Raw genomic sequence first — 19,354 nt, 5'->3', positions numbered from 1 at the left:
AAACAGTCAACATAAAATAAGGTTTTAGAGAAAATTAACATATAAACAAAAAAACTAGAACTACTCAACCATATCCAAAAGCTTATTTGAGCAAAGCTAAGTAGACACATTGCCCCAAAGGATTCATGGGCTGATGACTGTTAAATCCCACCTTTTTTTTTTTTTTTTTTTTTTACCTGAAACTGTGTTTACTTCATCTTGGCTCTTGCCATGACGATGTGCTTCTAGCCATTGGTACAAAACTACACAACAACAGAAACAAAAAAGAACGTTTTATGAACAAAAAACAACCAAAATAAACTAAGGAAAAGGGAATGAAAACTTAAATGGAAAAGAACTTTTAAAAAATCACACATAACTTCTCATTTCCCCTTGCCTGAGGTAGGATAGAGGACACAACAGCCGAGCCGTGAATACTGATGGTGTGAAACTTATGCTCTAATTGATAATATGAAGGAAAGAAAATGAAATGGTTCTAATTTTATTTTAAATTTCAGAAACCAAACACTATCATCAAAGGACTTTACATGATTAGGTAGAGAGATCTAGACTAGAAAAGAAACACAGAGACACATCTCTTTTCCAAGTACATATTAATAATACAGGAGACAACAAAAGAAAGCTGATGTTCCCATATTAAAACTCACAAACTTCTTAGGATACATCCTCAGGGCTTCAAGAAAACAAAGTTTTAATATTATTTTATTCGTTATCTCATTCCACGGGACAACTATAAACCAGGGCAAGGTTACTCCTGCTGGCTTAGGCTGGAAGGACTCTCATTTAGTCAGGGAATGCCCTTTCCTCCACCCAGACCCAGTGCAATCCAATTTGGGCCAGTCACCATTCTGAACCTTGAGTGGTGATCCAGTCTGACAAAGCCTCATTAAAATCCTATGTTCTTTCTAACTAAATCAGACCACCCTGGCCCCAACACCCATAGGGTCATACTGAGCATACTGAGCATCTCCTGTGACGGTTCATTGTCCTGATACACCCCAAAGCCCACGTGTAGCTACAGAGACTCAAATGCTCCAAGGTGATCATTCGACAACTTACAAAATGTGATAATGGAAATTTAGGAGTTCTTGAACATTTAGATCTCTTTCAAACTACACTTCCCATGATTCCTCTTGTATAATCAGGTGAGCAGGAAGTATAATTACATAACCAGGAGTATAAAGACTGAGGATGGCATTGGTACTTCCGCTTTTGTGATTGTGGAACAGGAGGATGGGAGGAACAGGTAAATGGCAGGTCCCTTTAAAATAACTCAATAGGCACGTGGCTTCATTTTTCTAAATGGCTTTCAATAAACCCTTGAAACCATGATATTTTTAATTTTATCACTCTATATTAATTTTATTTCTTACAAATAATAGAAACCAAGCATCAGGGGCGAGGACAATGAGGGAGGAACTGCATTTTTTTTTCCAGACTAAGAAAAGAAAAACCTCTTAATTTATTTTTGAAGCATTAATGGGACATAAACACAGAATGGGGCAGTAATTAAAATATGGCTCCATCGGCTTTGCTCAGGGCCTCTCTGCAGTCTATTCTTACCTTGATTCAGTTCCATCTGCCCATCTATGTTAAGGGGAACACTGAATATTTGCCAATATTTTTAAAATAGAAGTACTTTCAGATTTTATCACTCCATGAAAAGACAAGGAAATAAAATATAAGATATTACAGCTAGGAGAAATCTTTTAATTATAAAGAATTTTGCAAAATAACCTAAGAAGACTTCAGAATTTACTTTATTTTATATTTGACCCCATATTATCAGAGCTGATTAACTATATAAATCTCAGTGGCATAAAACATGGTGGCAGGCAACAAATTTGGAGTTGGGGCCAAGCCAGATTAAAAAGTGTTGAACAGTAATTTCAGTTGTATCTAATTCTTGGTGATCCCATTTGGAGTTTTCTTGACAAAGATACTAGAGTGGTTTGCCATTTCCTTCTACAGGTCATTTTATAGATGAGGAAACAGAAACAAATAGAGTTAAGTGATTTGCCCAGGGTTACACAAGTGTCTGAGGCCAGATTCATACTCAGGAAGATAAGTCTTCTTGACAGCAGACCCATCTCTCAGGTGCTCAGATTAAAATATAATTGGGAAATATTTAATGAAATAAATAAAAATACAATAAAACAGAGATAATGTTAATATATGGTTTTCTACATATGGTTTAGTGATTCCCATTTCTATCTAAAAAGGTCCCTCCAATCTATTAAATAAATAAATAAATCATGTTTATTAGAGTAGGGGGCCTCAGTTCACTAATAAAAGGTGAAAAGTTGAAATTAAATGTGGAAATATTAGAATATACTTTAGAATTTGGGAGAAGGGTGATCACCAGACATAGGAAATATGTGACAGTTGGTTCTTAATACCCCCTATTCTACAAAAATCCACAGTTTTCTTTTTTCACATATTTTTCAAAGAAACAAAAATTTACATTTACCCTTTTCTTTTTAAAAATGGGTAGAGGGAGTGAGAGTCAGGCCTAGAGACAGGAGGTCCTAGGTTCAAATCTGGCCTCAGACATTTCCCAGCTGTGTAACCGTGGGCAAGTCACTTGACCCCCATTGCCTACCCTTACCAATCTTCCACCTATAAGTCAATACCCAGAAGTTCAGGGTTTAAAAAAAAAAAATGGGTAGAGGACCTCGGTGTCCTGAGTAAGTTAAGGAATATCTCCCTATCTCTGTGACAACTGTCTGGTCAATCAGTCATCAGGGTATGGTGACCGCTGTGGTCTCAACCACCCACCAAATCTAAATAGACCACGACTACTCTAGCCTGGTATCTTTAATCCCCATCCATAGATCCAAAAGCTGAGTATGGGGAGCTCAAGCCAATCAGGTTGTGTGGTCTTAGCGTCCCATAAATCTGAAAGACAAGTGTTTTTTATCTGGGTCATGCTTCCATTGGCACATGGTATACCGTGATGGGGCTAAACCTAATCTCTGGCAGACCTTTATCCAATTTTCCCAGAAGGTTTGAAGAAACAGTGAATCTCTCCCCCAGTAACTGAGGTCTCTGGGTTTGAACCCTAAGAAGTGTGTTATTATATTTTGTGCAGCTACTCTGTTCTCCTGATTGTACTCTGCATTTTTTAACTAGTAGCAGATCTTTTGCTTTGGAGTACAGTTAAATCCAGTATTGATAGCTTTCTTCCCTTAAGATTCTTGACCTTTTGCTCTTCCATATGAATTATTTTTTTCTTGCCCAAAAAACATACTTTGATTCAAATAGCACTGATAAGTAAATTAATTTATGTATTATTGTCCTTTTTATTCTACTGGCTCAACCTACCCATGAACAAATGATATTTATATAGTTCCAGAGTATATTTGTTAGATACACCTCTAAATATTTTATAACTTCTCTAGTTCTTCTGAATAGAATGTCTTATTCTAGCTCTTTTTTAGTCAACAAACAGAAATGCTAATGATTTCCACAGACTTATTTTACATTTAACAACTTTGCTGAATTTATTGTTTTAATTAATTCTTAGTTGACTCTTTTTAGGATTCCCCAAATATATATCATCTATAAAAAAGAATGACTTTGTTTTCTCTTTACCTATGCTCATTTCCTGAAGAAATTCTTTTTCTTGTCTCTGTTATATCTAGTAGGTATTCGGTCTTCCTTTATCTGACACAAATAAAACATATACTAAGCTATAAAAGGTCAGATCATAAATTAGAGGAACAAGGAAGAAACTACCTTTTGAATCTATAAAAAGGGGAAGTATTCATAATGAAGTGATAAAAAAAAATCACAAAAGATAAAGTGGACTATTCTGATTACATAAAATTAAGGTCTTGCACAATCAAATCTAACCCAGCTAAGGTTAGAAGGAAAACAATGAACTGGAAGAAATTCTTTACAGTAAATTTCTCTGATAAAGGTCTCATTTCTAAGACATAAGAATGATTTAAATGTATAAAACTAAGAGCCATTTCCTAACTGATAAATGGTTGAAGGATATGAACAGGTAGTTCTCAAGTGAATATATCTGAGTTATTTATAGCCATGTGAAAAAATGTTCCAAGTCATTAATAATCAGAGAAAGTAAAAGTAAAGTATCTGGATCGGATGAGATTGGTAAGGGGACAAAAAAAGGAAAACGACGGTGCTGTTGGAGCAGCGTAAAACAGGCACAGTGAGGCCTGCAAGGAGAGCCTCCAATCAGTACGATCATGCCAGGAAGCAACGGGTAACCATGGGACATCTCTAACGTGCCATACCCTCTGACCCAAGAACAACAGGATGTGTATGTACAAAAAATATTCTTTGGTTCTTTTGGCAGTGGCAAAGAACAGAAAACTAAGGAAATGTCCTTCAACCAGAGAATATCGGAACAAGTTATGGGATGTTAATGTATTGCTATATTATTGTATGGGGGGGGGGAGGAAGAAAGCCAATTTTGGAGAAAATTGGAAATAGCTGTACGAACTTTTGCAGAGTGAAATGAGATGAAATAGAACAATTTATACTCTGACGTCAATACTGTGACCATGAACAATTTTGAAAGAATTAAGAAGTTTGATTAAATCGACGATCAATCATGATTCCAAAGGACCTCTGATAAAGAACGCCATACCTCCTGCCAGAGAAATGATAGACTAATACGTATAATGACGTACATATTTGTAGCCTCAGCTAGTAAAAGGAATCTGTTTTGCCCAACTAAGCTTTGTTACCAGGGTTTTATTCTTCTCCCTCCTCCCTCCCCAGGGAGGAATGGAAAGATGGAGGAGAAAAAAAATGTATCTGATAACTGAAAAAAAAAGTTTTTTTAATGAACCCACTTCCATGCCTATGAATTGAGCATGTTGATCCAACAATGAACCACTTGTTTTTACAATATAAAATATGGAAGTCTTCCCACCAGAGCATTAACTAATAACATAGGATGCCCCCAAAGTCTTAGTGCATTTTCAAGCTACTAAATCTTTTAAGGTATTAAGGCTGACAACTGCACTAAAATTTTTGGGACACGCTATACTGGATTTAAAAAAGTAATTTTTTTATTTCAGTCTTTCACTAAGAGTAAATGCTGTCTAAGAGTGAAGCTGTCTAGCATGCGACATATCCGTTCTCTCCTTAAATTGCAAAAGGTTCTCGTCCTCTCAAATATGAAGAAGTCACATAAATCTCAACCCAGAATTAACTGTCCCTTGACCAACAAACGCAATTACGCATCCATTTCAAAGAATGGCATGCAAGAGGATCAGCAAATAGTAATTATTTTTGTAATTAATGGGAAGAGTCTTGGCTTCCTCAACACATTTTAGTAAAATGAGGCAGCAAATCGATCAAACTATACTACAGGTTATAACTCAAATGAACGGGGAAATTAAAGTGGAAGCGGGAGTGTGGGAAACAAGGAACCAAGAGAAAAGAAAAGGGAAAAGGGCATGGCAGCCACACTTCATTCACCATCAGGACCAGGCGGCTAATAAACTACCAGCGAGGAATTCCTCTGTCCCGGGAGAGGCGAGCCTGGAACTGCGGGGAAGGATCAATAAAGCTTTTTAAGGGCGGCCACAACAACAAACGCTTCCAACACTGGCTGGCTCCTGGGGAAAGATTCTGATTTTTCTAAACATTCATTTTTAAAACAAAGGGATCAGATGCGATGAAGGTCTTTGGCCGAGCCGTGCCCACTCCAGAGCTCAGAATCACACGAGATTAGGGGATAATCGGTAATCTAATGTGCTTTGAGCACAAGTTTTTGGTTCTGGCACTTTCATTTAACAAGGCTTCACGGCTGCATCACAGTCTCAGATGTGTTTCTAGGACGAATGTTAATGAAGTTGCTTGGAGGTTCTTTTGTTACATAAAAACAGGAAACAAAGATTGATGAAAGCTATTCAAAGTTATGAGAAACGAGGAAAATGCCGGAAATTCTCGAGCAGGTTAAAAAGAATCACTGAGCTGCCGGATTCAACTGTGGACTTCAGAGAGTAAATTCTAGTTTTTTGAGCTCTCTAGACCTGTGAGCAGACCCGTGATTCACCTCTTCTGTCCTTTCTGATCCTAGTGTCTCTCCCAAAGATGTCCTGGAAGGAAGAGGTTCCAAAACAACTGGAGAACCCAAGCACAAATGGACCTACCTTGGGCTCACAGTTCTAACCCACGGAAGATCCCAGGCGAAACCTGGAGCAGCCGGGGAAACGCAGCCCGTCGCACACCGGCCTCGGCTGCTTCAAGTCACCAAGAAGTTGACGTTCGTTGCTACTTGTCTAAGCGGGGGTTCTCCGGTCCTGAGGCCCCCCGGAACCTGCAGTTCCATGTAGCCTGGAGGAATTTCAAGTGCCCTTCCCTGCCCAAGAGGAAGCAGCGCTCCTCCTCCTCCTCCTCCTCCTCAGTTTCCCTGGCGGACGCCCCACCATCATACTCTTCCTACTTAGGGCCTCCATCCCGGCTACGCCAATGTTTCCCTCGTCCGGAAGAGCCCTGCCCTGAGCCCATCATTCGGGCCATCTATGGTTCCACATCTTTCTCCTCCCACCCCAGTCCTTGCAGGCTAACAGAACTACAGGCTACAGCAGAAGCTTCTCCCCTTCCCGCTGAAATCCTCCAGGCTGGAATCACACTTCATCATCCAACTAAAACTGACCCTTCCAAAGCTACCAATGATTTCTTAATGCTAAAGATCATGTTCTTTTCCCAATCCTCATTCTTGCAAACCTCTGGCCCTGCTCTGCCCAGGCTCTGCCTGCGTCCTTTCTCCTTTCTAGGTCTTTGGGTGCTATCCTCGATCTCCTACCGGTCTGAAGGCTCCTTTCAGAGACTCCCCTGGGCTTCTTTGTTCCTGGCACGCTCACTCTCCTTAGCTACCCCCCCAAAGTTTTGTCCCGGGTCCTCTTATCCCTCTACACGAGGAATACTGAACTTAGGGAACACGAACTTTAAAAACTACACTTTGATAATTACATTTTAATATGATTTTCTTGGTAAACCTGTGTACTTTATGAGGAGGCCCTGGTGCCTGGAGAGATCAAAGAAAGAAGGGGAAACCGAGGTGTGTAGAGGTTAAATTTAAAGGTTGGACTTAAATTATATGAAATAACGTGGTCACTAAAATCATATCTCTCAAGACAGAAGTTTATTACCAAATTAGAGGGGAAACAATAGAGTAGAGAAATGTGGGAGAGGTTAGAGATAATACCTGTACTAGTCCTCAGCCAGGAGGGCCAGCAGTGAGTAAGCACGAGGCCTCCTCCAAGATGGAAGCTGGTCTCTTAAGATCCTCGCTTTTTCTGCCATCTACTGAGATAATCAATCATACAGTTTCTGTTGGTTTTGTTACAGAGATGGTCAATCAAGCTGAGTTGTCCTAATGCGTGCCTATACAAAACCTACCTGGCCATCGTGTATGATCCTTGTGATATATTGCTTTAATCTCCTTACTAGTGTTTTATCTAAAATTTTTGCATCCATATTCCTTAGGGAGATTGGTCCAGAGTCTCCTTTCTCTGTTCGCTTTCTGGTTTAGGCATTAGCACCATATTTGTGTCATAAAAAGAATCTGGTAGAATTCTTTTTTCAGCTGTTTCTCCATATACATACACACACACAGAGTTAGTAAGTACATGGAATAGACGTTACATGTATATGGAATCAATTGTTCTTTAAATTTTGTTGAATTCACTTGTGAATCTATGTAGCCCTGCCTGGGGCTTCTTCCTTAGAGAGTTCATTGGTAACCTATTCCATTTCTTTATCTGAGATTTTATTTCCTCTTCCATTAATCTGGTCAATTTGTATTTTGGCAAATATTTGGTAAAATTACATAAATGTGAAGATATTTCTCTTAGAGTGTCAGTTTTGTTGGCACAAAATTGGGCAAAATAACACGTAGGAATTGCTTTAATTTCCTCTTCATTGGATATGAATTTGCCCTTTTCATTTTTGACACTGCTAACTTGGTTTTCTCCCTTCCTTTTAAATCATATTAACCACTGGTTTATCTATTTTATGGCTTTTGTCAGGTAACCAGTTCCTTGCTTTATTTAGTTCAATGGGTTTCAATAGTTAGTTCAAATACTTTCAATTTTACTCATTTCTCCTTTGATTTTCAGGCTTTCTAATTGGGAATTTAAAGTTTGTTCTTTTTCTAATTGTTGCCTACCCATTGATTCATGAATCTGTTCGTTCTCTGTTTTCCTGATGTAAAGCATTTTGAGCTATATACATTTCCCCCTGTATACTACTTTGGTGAAATATCAGCTCCCTGTCATCCTCTTTAATGATACTGTTGACCGTCTCTATGATTGGTTCTCTGAGGATAAGGTCGTCGAGTTCCCAATTAATTTTTAGCCTTTTTTTCCCAGCAGCCCTTTGGTGAGTGACATTTTTATAGCATTATGGCCTGAAAACGATGCTGTTACTATTTCTCCTTTTCTGCATTTGGCTGTGAGGCTTTTAGGTCCTACTGTACAGGCGATTTTTGTGAAGGTGCTGAGTCCGTTCCCTTCCAGAGTCAGGCAGTGGCCTGGCCTGCAAGGGAAGACCTTGGCACTGACATCGGCCAGAGCTCTCTCAGTGTTCTTCCCGCCACCCAGTTTTAGCCCATCTGCTGAGGCAGATTTCCCAAGTTGTGCCCGGCACAGCTTCTCGGCACCCCAGGTGAGAGCAGGCTGAAAGGTGGACACCAAAGGTGTGAACTGATGCAGGACCAGAACAATCCATACTCTAACCCCACTGTAAAAACAAATCATTTTTAAATACTTCAGAACTCCAATGAGTACGATGACGATGACCGGGGTAGTGAGGTGGCTTAGTGGCTGAGCCTGCAGTCAGGCAGGAAGACCTGATTCAAATCTGGCCACAGACACTAGTAGCAAGAAAGACCTGTCTGCCTCAGTTTACTCAACCATAAAAGGGGGATAATGACAGTTCCTACCTCATAGAGTCATTGTGAGATCAAAGGGATTCTATTTGCGTACAGTGTCTGACACATAGGACGCACTTAACAAACAAACGCCTGTTCCTTCCCCTTCTGTTTTCTCTTTCTAGTTATCAGCCATGCTTTTAAAGGGCTGAGGATGAAAAATGCTGCATCCCTTCTGGAAAGGGAAGCAACAGACTAAACATACCAAACAAGACAGAAACGCATGGTCTGTGTGGGAATGGCTGTCTTTGATCACATAGAGTTATTGGAAGAGTTTTGGTTTACTTTCCCTAGTGAAATTTAAGGGGGGGGGAGAGAAAAAAAAATGTTTGATCATTGAAAAACAGTTTAGTTTTTAGAAAGTATTCTAAGGAGGGCTTCCTAGGTTCCAGCAGACTGCAGAGTCTGAGACACAAAAGATTAAGAACCTCTACTCTGGGCTATCTCGGCATCTCCGCTAGCTTGCATGGAAGGCCACAGGTTCTATTATCATCTCCATGTAAATGACAACCAGACCCCCCCAGCCCTGCTGCCTTTAGACAGTTGTCTCTGCTCCCCAACCCGGTCCTCTTGACGACTTTCCTATTATTGTCAAGGGTGCCATCTCCTCAGGGTCAGACTCAGCACCTCTGCTGTACCCATCTGGTGTAAATCTGGCCATTTGTGCCATCTAAATTCTAGGAGGCCCCGAGCGCTCCAGGCTTGGGGCCATAATTCTCCCCAGCCTCAAAGTTAATCTGCCTCCAGGCTCTGCTCAGTAGCTTCACTGCAGCATGTAAAGTCCAGGGCAGCCCGCCTCGGTTTCCCCTCCAGGTAATCTACAAGAGCCACTCCCTGGACACAGTACCAGGCAGTCCTGGTCCGTGTCTTTCCTTTGGTCCTTCCCCATGCCTAAAACCAGATCCCTCCCACCCCACTTCCTTCTTCCTTCCCAGGCTTCCTTCAAGACTCCGCTTCATGTGTCTCTATGTACAGAGTTCTTTTATATTGTCTCTCCCGTTAGAATCTGGGCTCTTCAAGGGAAGGAACGATGTCTTTCACCCCTTTCTTTGTGTGCCCAGCACTTGGCGCAGTGTCTTGCCTAGAGGAAGCTTCATAAATGTTTACTGTGGGGAGCTGTTGCTGCGTGCTTTGGAAAGAAGGCTACGGATGCGAGAGATGTAAAGGGTTATGATTTCCCACCCTGTGATCAGACAGCATGACACACTTCAGCTTGAGTTGAGAGAGAGGGAGGGAAGCAGGAGGGAGACAGACAGACAGACAGACAGACAGACAGAGAGATGGAGCTGGGGGAGAAGCATTCTCATTATAAACCTGCAAGGTCAATGGCAAAAGGATCATAATGCTTATAGAAGAGACAGGTAGCAAGTTGAGATGAGCCACAAGAAGGGGCAGATTCATACCCTTAAGAAGTCATCTGACTCCAAACCCAAGTCTTCCTGCGACGCAAGGCTGATTCGAGTGTGAGAAATTACCTTGGTGTCTGCGCAGAGATGTTCTGCAGACTGATAAACTGAGGGGTGGCTTGAGAACACGTCTACAGAGTTCTCCTACAGAAGCAGGCCTGCACGATACCATACAGCAGATGGCAAGAGCCGCTGAAGAACCAGACCGCGCTAGTAAGAGTTAACGGGGTCCCAGAGATTCAAGGCTACAACAGGAAGGGCCCCCCTTCCTCACGGAGCTGACCTCGTCTTCCCAAAGTCCGAAACAAACAGTGACCAGCCTCATGCCAGTCTCTGGCACAAATGCCCCAAAGTCGGCGAGGCAGCAGCACTTCTTTCAGGAGGAGCCATGCTGTCACTTCCCAGCTGAAACAAGTGGCTCCCTGTGGCTGCTGGCTATGCTGAAATGCTCCTAACCTGGCGAGCCTTCTTCAGAACTAGACAACACCGCAGAACAGAAGGGACCGACGGGACCAGTCCGGTGCGCTATCGCCATGGAAATCTCTTAACACAGCAGATGCACCAGATGGCCTCTTCCCACCCTGTGACGAGACAACATAATACATTCCAAGCTGAGTTTGATCGTAAGCAAAAACAAGCAAGAGACAGACAGACAGACAGACAGAGAGCAAATGGGCAAGAGCACCTGACTGAGTTTGGGGGAGGATGAGGCAGAAAAGCATGAAGTGTTTTTGTCTCTCACTTTAGAAGAAATTCAAGAAAACAGGGCATGTCTGCCCACACAAGGAGAAGAAGGAAGACCAGGAGGGTGCCTGAAGAAGAGCCGCCTGCGGGCTTTACACTGGGCTCCCGTAATAAGGAAAGCTCGCTGGAGGAAGCCAGCTGGAGAGAGATGGGGGGCCCCAGGAGGAAAAGGAGGCACAAAGAAGAGAAAGGCCAAAGCCTCTGCCTCCCTCCAGACGGTAACCAGAGCCTCGCCAAAGACAGCAGGCACGGAAAGAGAAGCCGGGCCTTTGCCCAGAGGAGGCCTCACATTCCAGGCTCTAACCCAGGACTTGTCTCGTGCCCTAAAGAACCCTGAATGGATGATAAACGAATGTTTCTAAGCGACAAGCCCGGTGACAGGCACGGGGACACCCAGACTAAACAAAGCAGCACCGTCCATCCCTTTGGAGAAGAGAAAATCTACCTGAGAAGAGCAAACGACATACAAGAACGGTTATCATAACGAGTTTACGGGAACATACTCAGGGTAACCCGTATCACGTTCTCCTGCAAAGCGAGGCCGGGCCCAGCCTGGGAAGGCTCAGACACTCGCCCGTCTCTACCGGTCCCAGTGGCCAGAGGGAAGTCCTGGAGTTAAAAGAGCAGCAAACAAAGCTTGAGTGAAGGACACCAAATAGTGCTGCTGCTTGAGAGCGAGCCGGGACGGGGAGGGAGGCTGCGGGGGCGCGCATGGCACCATCTGCCCACTGGAGGGCACAAGTGACAAGCTTTGACCACGTGGGTGGAGGCAGGCTGCTGGCGCCCCGGCCACAAAGATGGACATTTAGCAGAGAAGAAAGAGAAGCGGCCAGCAAGCAGGGAGAGGAGCGAGAGAGCCAAGAGCATGGGCCGTCCAGGTGGGGAAAGGAGGAGCCCGTGCCAAACGCGCAGGGCAAGAGGTCGGACCTTTGCCCAGAGGAGGCCTGAAATGCTGAAATGAGGTCTGGTAAGTGGAGGCTACGGCTAACCCCGAGAAAGAAGCTTTAGTGAAGGGACCAGGGCAGAAGCAATGCCGCAGAGACGTGGGCCCTGTGGCGTTCTGTTCATAAAAAATGAACTTCTCCTCCCTTCGAGCCCATTGTTTAAACCTCACTTCTATTCAGAATTGGCACTGAATGGCGTTCCCAAGGGAGAAGAGCAGCAAGGGCTGGGCAGCTGGGGGCAACATCTCCCACCCAACTTAGCCTCAAGGGGCGAGGGGGAGGTCTGGGAGCCACACGTGCTAGTGACTGACACATCAGAAACAAGTGGCTGCCCCCTGGGCACCCCGAAACAGGGCTGAGGCTGCCATTGGTCCACGTGTTCCTGTGCGGGGGCTTTTGGCCCTTGGAGGAGCTCAGGGGAGACCTCAGACGGCTTCCCCTTTGAATTGTCACGTGGGGAAGTTAAGGCTGACTCCCTCTCCTTGGCGTTTCTGGAGGCTCCAGCCTCTCCGAAAGAGGCCTCTTGTCTTAGAGGAGGCCTCATGCTAGTAGCCTTCTTTAATTACCTCTGTGCCCCCCCTTTGCTGGGGCCGCTGAAACCCTGCTTGGTTCCTTCCTTCTCCCTCATTCTCTCTCTCTCTCTCTCATTTTCCCTACCTTCACTCTTCATAGTTGTAAATAAGCTACCATAAAAGTCATCCTGACTTGTGAAAACTGATTCCTGGCGACCAAAACTCTTAAATAGCCAGTCCAAACATAATTTTACCCTTTACACAGGGACTTGCCCAGGGTCACCCGGCTAGGAGGTGTCTGAGATCTGAACCCAGGACTTCCCACTTCCTCTGTGCACCAAGCTCCCCAGCAGCCCTTCTCATGCTATTTTTATCTTATGGGAGTTTCAGAGAAACCCAGCTTTGCCCAGATGGCCCTGCATCTCTGACCAACCTCCTTTCCCAGCCAGGACACACTGGTCTGGAAGAAGAATTGCAATCCTCCCTGCGCTCCTCGGTCACTTGTGGACTCTCTTGGCCTCCATCACTTAGTAACTTGGGCCAGCTGCATGGCATCAAGCCTGGGCTTCTCACCTGGGAGCTCCAGGTCATTCTCCCTCATCTCCCGCCGGATGCCGGGCCCATTTCCCACTCTTTGTTTCCACTCTCACTTCTGCCTGACATTGGAAGACTTCAAAACATGCGCTTATGTGCCCCGAAATGCGCGCAGCACCCGGATCCTGGGCCTCAGTGACCCTGCAGGCTCCTTAGTTCCCCCGCGGCCACACACACGGTCTCGCGCTCTCTATCTGCCATCAGCCATGAGCCTCATAGCAAGAGACACTAAGAAACTGAAATACCTCGATCCTATTTTTTGTCCTTATATGCCCAAGTACTTCCTCAGGCCCCTGCCCTTGTCTTTCCACTCAGGCCCAACTGAGAAGTAATGAGCAGAACGGAACACTTGCATCCACTCTAGCTAAAGCTCATTCAAGAAACGGAAGCTAGAACAACTAGTTGGGAACACAAACACACAGAGGAGAAGAAGAGAACCCCCTCCCCCCCAAAGCGCCGGCATTAAAAGCAGCACCAAAGATAACCAGTAGAGAGACAACTTCAGTCTCTAAGAATTCCATAAAAGAAGGAATAAACAAATATAAAGACCACAATTTAAAGAATAAAACTAAGAAATAGACAGAAAGGGAAGATAAACACCAAAGAGGAGGGAAGCATCCTTTTTAGAAAAAGGTGCAGAAAATGAAACAAAAAACTCAATCAAAAGAAAAAGGGGAAGGCATTTATTGGACTATTTAACGGCAGGAATGAAACTCAACATAAATGACACTGTTCTACAAATTGCAGACCCAGAAAAAAGAAGACCTTTCCTCCTGCCCTCAAGCACAACTTTTCTGCATGTGGGCTGCGTCTCTTGGCATAGTACAAGCTCTCCAAGCCAGATGGCAGCCTACAAGGCAGCCAGCTCTTTGTTTCAAAGGTGGCAGAGTGGTCCTGCTGCCCATCAAATGTCTCCGTTCTGGTGAATCACCGACCCTGACAAATCCGTTCTGTTTCTTTCTCAAGCTAACGGGAAAGGAAAACGTCAATGTGGCATCCTAGAACACGACCTGCTCCCAAACTACTATCCATTTCACTACATGGTCTTCAAATGAAGAAAAAGTGGCGGCACCACAACGCTGGCATAGCAGGGGGAAGAAAAAACGAACCCTGGTTGTTGTTGAAATGTTCTCCTTTCTGCTTTGATGAGACATTTCCCTTTTAAAAGGGGCTTGGCATTTTGAGTTCACAGTAATCCGTTACCGTCCTCTGTAAACAGGCAATGAAGATTTTTTAAAACCTCTCGCTTTAACCTTAAAATGCTTTCTTGTAGATGAAATTTTAACTAGCCATTCCTCAAAGGTGACGGCTTATCAGGTAGAGTCCAAGTTTCTTACAGAGTCGTTTGGAAATATAATTTTGAGAATTTAATTCCAAAAATAAGTCAGGTTCGACATCAAAAGACAACAGAAGTTCCTAGTACTTGTTAAACTGAATTAAAAAAAAATGAGTGGCGTAGTACAGAATACTATTGTAAATGATTATTTAAAAGTTTGATGATCATCCATGAACAAATTTCATTTGGAAATTAAGTCACCAAAGGAAGGACACAACAAACCACAACAAAGTAAAAGTGCAAAAATGAAAATGTATTTTTGAACAAACAAAACTGACAGTCAAAATTAGAAGGAAAAGAGGAAACGAGAAAATTTTGCAGCAAGTTTTATTTTCTCAAATATACAGGGAAGTAAGCCAAATTTATAAAAACAAGAGTCACTCCTCAATTGATAAATGGCCAAAGGATATGAATAGACAGTTTTCAGAAGAAGAAATCCCAAGGAAAAAATGGTCTAAATCACTATTAATTAGAGAAATGCAAATTAAAACAACTCTGAGGTACCACCTTTACCTATCAGATTGGCTAACTTGGCAAAAAAGGAAAATGATAAATGTTGGAGGGGATGTGGAGAAATTGGGACACTAATGCATTGTTGATAGAGTTGAAACTAGTCTAATCATTGTAGAGAATAATGTGGATCTAAGCCCAAAGGGCTCTAACTCTGCATACCCTCTGACCCAGCAATAAATACCACCACTAGGTCTATACTCCAAAGAGATCAAAGAAGAGGGGAAAGGACCCACACATACATTCAGAAATATTCACAGAAGCTCTTTTTATGATGACAAAGAATTGGAAATTGAGAGGATGCCCATCAATGAAGAAATAGCTGAACAAGTTGTGATACATGACGGTGATAGAATACTACTGTGCTATAAGAAGTGATGGTTTCAGAAAAACTTGGGAAGACCTGTATGAACTGATGCAAAACCAGGAGAAGATTGTACTCAGTACCAACAATACTGTAAGGATAATCAGCTGTGAAAGGCTTAGCTATTCTGATCACGGCAACAATTCAAGACTTTCCAAAGGACCCATGATGAAAAATACTCTCCCCCTTCAGAAGACAAAACTAATGAATACTCAGTGCAGACTGAAGAGTTCTTTAAAAGTTTTTTCTTTATGTTTTATTTTATTTGTATTTTCTTCTACAACCTGGCTAATATGGAAATACATTTTATACAAACACACATATATATGTGAAATCAAACTGTTTACCTCCCCCAACAAGGGAGAGGGGAAGAGAGGGAGAGGGAGAGATATGAAATTTGGAATTCAAAATTTTAAAAACTTAAAACTTTGTTTTTACATGTAACTGGAAAATATTTAATGAAAAAAAAATAAAAATTATTTTTAAAAACTACTTTCCTCTTAGGCAGCTAGGTGGCACAGTGGATAGAAATCCAGGCTTAGCATCATCTTCCTAGATTCAAATCTGACCTCAGACTAGCTGTGTGATCCTGGGCAAGTCTCTTAGCTCTGTTTGCCTCAGTTTCCTTAACTGTAAAATGAACTGCAGAAGGAAGGAAATGACCAACCACATTAGTAACTTTGCCAAGAAAAAAAAGTCCCTGAATGGGATCACAAAGAACTGAATATGACTGAAAATGACACCCTACCCCTCCCCACCCACAACCTGACATTTAAGGAATGCTCGACCTGTTGTTGTCATCATTTTAAATGTTTTATTTTCCCCCCATCATATGTAAAAAGAAAAATTTAACATCATTTTTGTAAAGTTTTGAATTCCAAATGCTCTCCCTTCTTCTGACCTTCCTTCCTTCTCTCCTTGCACTCCCCCTTACTTGAGACAGTGCAACCTGACATAGATTGTACATGCAAAACATTTTTCAATATCAGTCATTTTGTGGAAGAAGGAAGAAGGGAAAAGGAGAAGGAAGACGAGGAGGACAAGGACAAGGACGAGGAGGAGGAGGAGGACTTACATTTCTTATATATATACTTATATTTCAGCCTGCATTCGGCCCCCATCAGTTCTTTCTTAGAGGGCAAATGGCATTTTCCATCATGAGTCTTGGATCCCTGCATTGCTGAGGACAACCAGGGTCATACACGGCTGGTCATCAAGAAATACTGTTGCTACTAGGTACAAAGTTCTGGTTCCGCTCACTTCGCTTTGCATCGGGTTGGGTAACTCTCTGAAATCAACCTCCTGGTCATTTGTTTTGGCCAACAGTTTTCTACCACAATCACAGACCACAGCTTGTTCAGCCACTCCCCAGTGGACGGACATCCCTTCAGTTTCCAATTCTTGGCTCCCGTGGAAAGCTGTGATAAATATTTCTGTACGTTTAGGTCCTGTCCTGGTTCTTTTTAAATCTCCTCAGGATAAAGACCAAGTGCCCGTGTTGATGGGTCAAAGGGCAAGTGCCGTTTTAGAGCCTTTGAGCCTTGTTCCAAACTGCGCCCCGGAATGGCTCCATCTGGCTAACCAGCAGATGTCTGGGGAGCCCCGAGGGATCTGAATGCTTATTCGTGCCCTTCCCAAGTGGAGTCTGACCAATCAAAGGGGAAAGATGGATCATAAGAATATGTTGCTTATTAATAACACACCCTAATATTCATTTCTTCACCTTCCTGCAGTACTCTGTCCTTCACTTATCTTTCCCATTTGAAAAACGCAGTCCAATGCCATGCTGTTTAGCACTCACAGTTCTCTAGATTTCAAGGCAGCAAGATTGAGAGAAAGGTCAGAGAAAAGGATAAGCTGATAATGCAAGCTTGTCTAGTTGGGGAGGAAGCTAGATTTCATTTTTTCAGAACATTATTCAAACAGTTTGTTACTGAAACAGCCATTATTCTCTAATCTTTCCTTCCAGGTCCCAAAGCAAAAATGAACATTTCCAAAAAGCTGCCTGTTCTCAAAAAAAAGGAAAGCCAAAATATTTTCAAATTTCCTTTTAGTTTCTTAGCCCCTGCCTCTCCCACGCTGCTTAAGCTCGCCAAAAAAGTTTTGTTCTGAAAACTGACTCTCGGGTAAGAGCTGATCTCTTGAGCACCGAGTTCTCTAAGAAGACACATAAAGTAATGCTGAAGGGGAATTCCTTCAAGAGACATCTTGGCTTGTAGGCCCCGGCTCTTTAAAACCCCAAACAGCTTTAGAACAAAGGAATCTGACACAGGACTTGGCCTTTTTTGGATTTGAATATCCTCGCACACAACCCTTACCTTAGCCATCAAATTCGTGGTCCAAATGGGAAAAAAGAAAGAGCAATAGAATTACCAAGGAAAAAGGAGGCATGAAAACTGCATTACAATAATCATTCTTTAAAGGAAAGAAAGAAGCAGACACTGACGTAGGAGTCAGAAGACCTGGCTTCCGGGGCCGAGCCTGACCGCTAAAGTGGACGATCTCCACAGAGCGTGGCTGGCTGCTCAGGATCATCGTCTTGGTGCTCGTGCCATTATTCCACATGTGCCCTGCACTTTCCCAGCATTCCCGAAGTTAGGCTACAAATGGCTGCTAACGACATCAAGGACGGTCAGCCACGGGCGAGGCAAACCATAAAATACAATACAACGTAGCAGGCACACAGATGCGCAAGTTTATATGCTCTTTCACGTTTCCTCCAAAGATCGCTGGCCTAAATAAAAAGAAACATGAACTTTTGGAGCAGAAACTACTCCCTTACTTCCCAGGAGAATGAAATGAAAATGAGCTTACCATGGTGTCGCACATCAAATACAAACTCAAAATGGCAAAAGAACCACCAAATAAACTCTATTTTGGCTAATCACCTCAAGTGGTGTCAATGCCTGTATTTTCATAAACTATAAAATTGCACTCATTGTTCCTGTGCATAATGCACTAAATAGATGAAGTCAACTTCTCTGGAACTCATCCAGGATATTCTGAAACCAAATAGCACTATTTATTTATTTATTTGTTAATTAACAGAATTACTGCGAGGTAGATCAGAGAGGGGACCCTCTCTCAGTAGTCGTCCTAATTCCTTGGCAAGCCACTGACATTTCCTCACAGACGGACAAAGTTTGGGTTAGTTTGAAAATGAAATTTAATTAACCCAGTTGAAGCCAAATGCTCCGGAAAGTTAATCTTTAGCCAAATTCCTATTGCTCAGGATAATAAAATTAAATAAAGCGAATAATTTATTCATTATCAAGCCAACAAGTTAAAGTAAATATTTGGTTCTCATGGAATTCCAGCTGCTATGTCAATGTGGATTTGGGTGCAATAGGAGAGCCCACATCAGGGAAGTCAGGGTACCTAATGCTCCCTTTTCCCCAAACCACAGCTTCGGTAGAGCTGGGAAGGAAACAAAACACTGATTCTTCCAAGCAAAGATCATCTACATTCAATTGGAACCATTCTTGTATATCTATCATGTATGGTTCCAAAGCACTATTATGGGCAGGGGAAATAGAAGTCCTCTGTTTGGCATTAAACGGGCTCCTCCCCAGTCTTCCAGGGTTCTTACATTTCACTCTCCAGCAATACTCCAAGATCCTGGTGCTCTGCCCTAATTACTGCTCCTTACCCAATGACAACGGTCCATTTCCCCCTGGCTATCCCCTCCGCCTCTGCCTCTGCTTCTGGATTTCTTCTCAACTCAGCCCAAACCCCATCTTCGCTAAGGCACTTTTTCTAGTCCTACCTGCTCCCAGCTCCTAATGGCTCCCCTTTCATATAAACTTTCACCTAGCCACTATGAAGCTTGTCTGTAACGGGAGAGCCCCATGGTGTCCACCCCAACAGAATGTGCACGCCTTGGGAGCATGGACTGTTCTCGCCCTTTTTGTATCCCAAGGGCTTAGCACAGTGTTGGGCACATAATAAGTACTCAATACTTGCTGAGAAAGGGAAGAGAGGGAGGGAGAGAGGAAAGAGGGGAGGGAGGGAGGGAGGGAGGGAGGGA

The 19,354-nt window shown here is 42.9% G+C and overlaps 1 protein-coding gene across 1 annotated transcript in view; it reads right to left on the bottom strand.

Annotated features, from left to right (window-relative positions):
- Window positions 1-19,354, bottom strand: part of DENND5B (DENN domain containing 5B) — a 221,548-nt gene that overhangs the window by 167,133 nt on the left and 35,061 nt on the right. Inside the window, exons 2-3 of the mRNA XM_044679311.1 lie at window positions 8,465-8,663; window positions 177-242 (exon numbers count right to left, since the gene is read on the bottom strand). Of these exons, the coding sequence (XP_044535246.1) occupies window positions 177-242; window positions 8,465-8,663 (265 nt within the window). The remainder of the gene's footprint in view (window positions 1-176; window positions 243-8,464; window positions 8,664-19,354) is intronic.

The sequence above is a fragment of the Gracilinanus agilis genome, chromosome 5 (assembly GCF_016433145.1).
Source record: "Gracilinanus agilis isolate LMUSP501 chromosome 5, AgileGrace, whole genome shotgun sequence".
Taxonomy (NCBI): Eukaryota; Metazoa; Chordata; class Mammalia; order Didelphimorphia; family Didelphidae; genus Gracilinanus; species Gracilinanus agilis.
The sequence above is the reverse complement of the archived record's forward strand: the minus strand, read 5'-3'. Positions and strand labels throughout refer to the sequence as shown.